Raw genomic sequence first — 6,726 nt, forward strand, 5'->3', positions numbered from 1 at the left:
TGCTAGAGTTTAAGCAGCCCATTTAGGGACTGAATATGTTGTGTTTTGGAACATTGTGGAGATGCAGCAGAGTGGAACATTGGGTTGGCTGCATTTACAGTTTACTGCCATTGCCAGTGCTCAGAGTACATAACAGAAGAAAGAAGACCACTTACATTGTATATGGTCTAAAAGAAAAACCATGTAACCTGTGCCAGTCATACATGGATATAATAGTTGGGTAATTCTGGCCATTGTGATGTACAAGCCAAAATGACCAGATGCTAATAGACTCTCATATCCACATCTACCTCATACGTCTTTCGATAGAAGTGGCATCAGGAGATCGTTTTTTTTCTGTCCAAACTGGCACACAAGGGTCCCATAATGAGAGGGCAGTTATTGGCCTCACAAAACAATATATATGTGCATGACCTCTTTTACTCCACACTTACAAAGCTTTATACCGGATTTATTTCTGTTGGTGCACTGTCAAACATTGCGTTTTCTATTTGCAGGATTCCCGAACAGTCCAGCTCAGTCCTAGAGGTCCCCAAAACCCGCTCATGGTTTTATCGAGTGCTGAGAGCAGCTTTTCCATTCCAGCTGTTGTTGTTTCTGATGTTGCTCCTTGCATACATGATCCCATTCTCAGAAGAAGACTTTAGCTGTGCACATGCAAACAACTTTGCCAGGTCATTTTATCCAATGCTCAGATATACCAATGGACCTCCCCCAACATAACAAGCAGGATAATCAAGTGGACTTTGTGAATTTCCAAATCAGCAAAGTGACATTTCATCAGTGTCCCTAGCCAGACCTGAACACTATCATGTAGGATTCCTTTAAACCAGGGGTCCCCAACCTTTTTGACTCGTTGGCCACATTGAAATGTAAAAAAGAGTTGGGGAGCAACACGAGCATGAAAAACATTCCAGGAAGTGCCATAAAAGGGCTGTGGTTGGCTATTGGTAGCCTCTATGTGGACTGACAGCCTACAGGAGTCTCTGTCTGGTTTTTATGCAAGCAAAACTTGTTTCCAAGCCAGGAATTCAAAAACAAGCACTTACTTTAAGGTCACTCGGAGCAACATCCAAGGGGGTAGGTGAGCAACCTGTTGCTCGTGAGCTACAGGTTGGGGGATCACTGCTTTAAACCATCAATTGTCTGCCAGCAGTGCTCTGAGAAAATGGCCCTAACAAGCTAATAGTGTTCTGCAGGTCCATAGTAACTTTATACGTGGTGGCCAGTCACACGGATAGCCATGTTACATACTTAGCAAAGCAATATCATGTTTGTTTTTCATTTCCATTGTTTTATGTACACGAATCTACGGAGATTTTAATGCATGGACATGACTGTAATGTGTTTTTATTTAGGCAAAATTGTAATATTTTAATTACCGTATATACTCGAGTATAAGCCGAGGTACCTAATTTTACCTCCAAAAACTGAGAAAGCTTATTGACTCGAGTATAAGCCGAGGGTGAGAAATGCAGCAGCTTCTGGTAAGTTTCAATCAAAAAATTGAGGGTTTCTGCATTGGAGGTGCCGGCGTCTCGTTTTTGGATGCTGGCGACCATTCTTGGACGCCCGTGAATATTCTTGGAGACTATTCTTGGACGCCGGCGACTATTCTTAGACGCCGGCGACTATTGTTAGACGCCAGCGACCGTTTTTGCGCTTGACCTGAGTATAAGCCGAGGTAGAGTTTTTCAGCATATTTTGGGGGCTGAAAAACTCGGCTTATATTTGAGTATATACGGTATCTTACTGCTGGATGTTACTTCTTGGAGGAGAGAGTGAATTCAGCAGCCAAGATAGCACAATTGGCTTAGTGCAAGCCCTTGGCGCTCATCTCAACCTAAATGTCTCTGCCTGTGTTAGGCAGCCATCACAAGAAGCAACATTTGGGAATAAAGGCAAATTAATGAAACATTTTAAAACTTCAGATACTCTGTATTGTTTTATACAGTGTGGACATGGTCCCTCTCCAGCCTAGTGTTTACAAGACCCAGTTTTAAACAAACACACTAGGGTCCATTTCATCTGGAGTGTTGGAGGGAAGCCACACATGGGCAGAATTGATCAGGATCAAACCTGGAACATCAGGTGTGCAAGGCAACAAATGCTAACCACTATGCCTCTCTTTAAAGGAGAAGGAAAGCTACTGAAGCAGTTTTTTGCCAATAGATTAGCCACAATAGTGCAAGCTATAACACTATATTTATTTTGTAGAACACATTACCATACTTGAGTAAACAGCTCTAGAAGCTCTCTCTGTTAGTTTAGGATAGCAGCTGCCATATTAGCTTGGTGTGACATCACTTCCTGTCTGAGTCTCTCCCTGCTTACTCATAGCTCTGGGCTCAGCTTACAGCAGGAAAGGGAGGGGAAGAGAGGAGCAAACTGAGCATGCTCAAGCCCTAGCCCTGGAGGTTTAAGCTGAAAACAGGAAGTCTGATACAGAAGCCCATGAGTACACAATAGAAGGAAAGAAATGTGGTGTTTCTTTTGACAGAGGACTCAGAGCAGCATTACTTTGAGGGTTTACTGGTGTATTTATATAGACCTTTCTGATAAAGCTTACTTAATTTTAGCCTTTCCTTCTCCTTTAAGATATTGATACATTCTGGTATGGTCAGGAATGTTATGTATCTGTGGCACTACCTATTGGGTGCTTGTTATTTCTTACATATCACTAGTCTCATTCATTTCTCAATCTGGGTATCTGAAAGCTACTTTGTGTACTCTCGTCTTATTTAGAATCTGTTTTATGGACATAAATTGTACATTGCACATAGATTTGATGTTCTGCCAACCAAAGCATTACAGCTAATGAGTAACATAAACAGCCTTTTCCAATTTCCATAAATGTAATTAGTGCACTTTTTCTTTCTCTAAAATCTGAAAGAGGGGGCGGCAGCTGGAGGATATTCCCAGGTCATTCCAATGGAAGAGGTGTTTGTTAAATGTAGCAGCACTGCTTTGTATTTCAAAGATAAAGTACAAAAATGTATTGAGATGCACTGTGAAGAACCATGGCCTAAAGCAACCTTTGGTAGTGTGGAGCAAAATTCACCCCTGCTCCCAGGTAGAACAGCCCTTTTTTATGTAAAATAAAGCAAATAAAGCTGGGTTTACGCATTGGTCATCAATTTGACAACTGTCATTTCAGCTAATAAGGCCCATATGCAGATTACAGACGCTTGGTGATAACAAGGGCTGAACAGTAGCCAAAATTCTCAGTTCTATCACACATGGCAAGTGATTAAAAAACTTCCAAACCTTTTCTGAAATAGGATTTATTTCCATTTTTTATTGGCTTTGTAAAACTGTCGATTGCATCTGACTGCCACATGTGGTAAAACGCAAAGAAGAGGAGAATGCTGCTGTTGTAAATTGTACCTGCTACATAAAACCATTAAGGGGGGAGACAATGCTGAGGTGCTCAGGACCGCCATCAGAAATTGCAGGGCTCCATATGACAAAATTTCCTGGGCCCCCTGGGCTGCCCCCCCACACATTATAAGAAAATTGGTGGCCAGGGCCCTTTAAACGTCCATGCCTTCCCAAAGTCAGCAGCTCTCAGAAAGATGTGGGGGCCCGGCTAATCAAGTAAGTGTGGCGTGGCCGGGGCCCCCCTTACCCTCGGGGCACCCTACAACTCTCCCCCCTGTCCCCCCCCTGATGGCTGCCCTGGGGGTGCTTCCCGAACAATCCATTCAACAAGTATGCAATGGGGTGTGTAGGATAAAGGTAATTAGTCTGTCTAGTCTGCAGTGAATTCTGAAGGATTCAGATTCAGCTAAATCTAAGGGGGTTATTTACTAAACTCCGAATGCAAAAATCATGAAAAATTTGTGATTTTTTTTTTGTAATAAAAGCTGACTTTTAAAAAAAATCAAGATTTTTTTGGAATTTATTAAACCCAGAGGATGGAAAAGTCAGAGTCTGAAAATCCGGCATCTCAGACCCGTCGAGGTTGCATATAAGTCAACGGGAGAAGTCCCAATGATTTTTTGATGTGCGCTAGGTTTTTGGCAATACCCCGAAGTTTTCGGGCAAAATTCTGAGTTTTCAGGTGAAAAATCCGAAAAAAACTTGTGAAAAACGGATGAAAACTCTGAAAAAATCTTGAAAATCTGATTTTTCGGGAAAGTGTATTAATAAATGAGCCCAAAAAACACATGCAGATTTGGTCTGAGTTTTTTTCAGAAAATATTGAGATAAATTCGGACTTTGATAAATAACCCCTTTGGTACATTGGTGTTCAGAATAATAGCAGTGTTTCTTAAAAAGTGAATAAAGCTCAAAATCCTTATTATAGCTTTTATTTCTATAAACGCAAATGCATTGGGAACACTGCACAGTCTATTCCAAATCATGAAGAAACGTTTATCAAATGTTATTCCTTTACAAAAAGTGAAGAAAAGGGAATATTAGGCTGTTCCAAAAAATAGCGGTATCTGTATTCTTCTTTACAAACTCAAACATTTAGTTTGAAAAATGTTTCAAGATTTTGCTTTCCTTTGAACCTTTGAATCGCGGAACTAATATTTAGTTGTATATTCAGTGTTTCTGAGAACTGCTGCACATCTGTGTTACATGGAGTCCACCAACTTCTGGCACCTGTTACATTCCACAATTCTTCTGTATTTCTTGATTTTGCCTCAGAAACAGCATTTTTTATCTCACCCGACAAGTTTTCTATTGGATTAAGGTCCAGGGTCCAGGGTCCTGGGCTGGACACTCCATAATGTCAATCTTGTTGGTCTGGAACCAAGATGGTGTTTGTTTATTAGTGTGTTTGGGGTCATTGTCTTGTTGAATCAAGGGCATTTCCTCTTCGGAATAAGGCAACATGATCTCTTCAAGTATTTTGATGTACTGAAGCTGATTCATGATCCCTGATATGCGAAACATCCCCATATGATAATACTTGTGCTTTACAGTTTATTGTGACTTAAAGGGATCCTGTCATCGGAAAACATGTTTTTTTCAAAACGCATCAGTTAATAGTGCTACTCCAGCAGAATTCTGCACTGAAATCCATTTCTCAAAAGAGCAAACAGATTTTTTTATATTCAATTTTGAAATCTGACATGGGGCTAGACATTTTGTCAATTTCCCAGCTGCCCCTGGTCATGTGACTTGTGCCTGCACTTTAGGAGAGAAATGCTTTCTGGCAGGCTGCTGTTTTTCCTTCTCAATGTAACTCAATGTGTCTCAGTGGGACATGGGTTTTTACTATTGAGTGTTGTTCTTAGATCTACCAGGCAGCTGTTATCTTGTGTTAGGGAGCTGTTATCTGGTTACCTTCCAATTGTTCTTTTGTTTGGCTGCTGGGGGGGGGAAAGGGAGGGGGTTATATCACTCCAACTTGCAGTAAAGAGTGATTGAAGTTTATCAGAGCACAAGTCACATGACTTGGGGCAGCTGGGAAATTGACAAAATGTCTAGCCCCATGTCAGATTTCAAAATTGAATATAAAAAAATCTGTTTGCTCTTTTGAGAAATGGATTTCAGTGCAGAATTCTGCTGGAGCAGCACTATTAACTGATTCATTTTGAAAAAAAATGTTTTTTCCATGACAGTATCCCTTTAAATTCAGTGTTTGGGGGTCGTCTGACAAACTGTCTGTGGCCCTAGACCCAAAAGGAACAATCTTGCTTTCATCAGTCCACAAAATGTGCACAATTTCTCTTTAGGCCAGTCAATGTGTTCTTTGGCAAATTGTAATCCCTTCAACACGTGTCTTTTTTTAGACAATGGGACTTTGCGGAGGCTTCTTGCCGATAGATTGGCTTCACATAGTCGTCTTCTAATTGTAACAGCATCACAGGCAACTTTACACCTTCTTTTATCTTCCTGGAGCTGATCATTGGCTGAGTCTTTGCAGTCTTGGCTATTCTTCTATCCATTCCAATGGTAGTTTTCCGACTTCATCCACTTCTTTCAGGTTTTGGTTGCAATTTTTAAGCATTTGAGATCATTATAGCTGAGCAGCGTATCATTTTCTGCACTTCTTTATATGTTTTCCCCTCTCCAATTAACCTTTTAATCAAAGTGATCTGTTCTTCTGAACAATGTCTGGAACGAGTCATTTTATTCAGATTTTCAGAGAGAAATACACTATAACCAGCAGCACAACATTTACTCCTTCCTTCCTTAAATAAGGGCCGTAATTGACGCCTGTTTTTTCACAGAATGAATGACGTCACTAATTGAACTCCACTCTGCTATTATTTGGAACAAGCTATTATTATTTTGGACACTGCTATTATTTGGAACAAGCCTCAATTAATGATTAAATTACACAGAATCAGCAACATGCACGGCCTGACTGTTGGTTCTTTTGGTTTTCTATTAAACTACAACACCAACTGTACATGGCTGAACGGAATTTAAACCCTTAAAATCACATTACTTTAGACCTGAAATTCTCATTGTTTTTTTTTTTTTTTTTAATGTGCAGTCGCCCCCAGGGGTTTATCTAATTTGCATATTAGTATTGGTTTTGGAATTTGTTTATCATTTGCAGAAGGTTTGATATTAGGCTAAAGCCAATAAAAGTGTATTCTAGTGTTGCCCCATGATAGCCAAAAACAAGAAAGAAATGCCACAAATAAATTATATTGATACTCATCTGACACCCTCAGTTCGGGGGACAGATAAACCAACAGCAACACTTTAGAGGTGAGCTTCAGGCACACTAGAAAATCCATGGGGCCACTAATATAAAGC

At 40.4% G+C, this 6,726-nt stretch overlaps 1 protein-coding gene across 5 annotated transcripts in view; it reads left to right on the forward strand.

Moving 5' to 3' along the window:
- Positions 1 to 1,576, forward strand: part of syne2.2.S (spectrin repeat containing, nuclear envelope 2, gene 2 S homeolog) — a 35,764-nt gene extending 34,188 nt beyond the window's left edge. For all 5 annotated transcript variants that reach the window (XM_018232294.2, XM_018232291.2, XM_018232292.2 and 2 more), the window contains one exon: positions 498 to 1,576. In XM_018232294.2, the coding sequence (XP_018087783.1) occupies positions 498 to 723 (226 nt within the window). In that variant the 3' untranslated portion in view covers positions 724 to 1,576. The remainder of the gene's footprint in view (positions 1 to 497) is intronic.
- The last annotated feature ends 5,150 nt before the right edge of the window (positions 1,577 to 6,726 follow it).

The sequence above is a fragment of the Xenopus laevis genome, chromosome 8S, assembly GCF_017654675.1.
Source record: "Xenopus laevis strain J_2021 chromosome 8S, Xenopus_laevis_v10.1, whole genome shotgun sequence".
NCBI lineage: Eukaryota > Metazoa > Chordata > Amphibia > Anura > Pipidae > Xenopus > Xenopus laevis.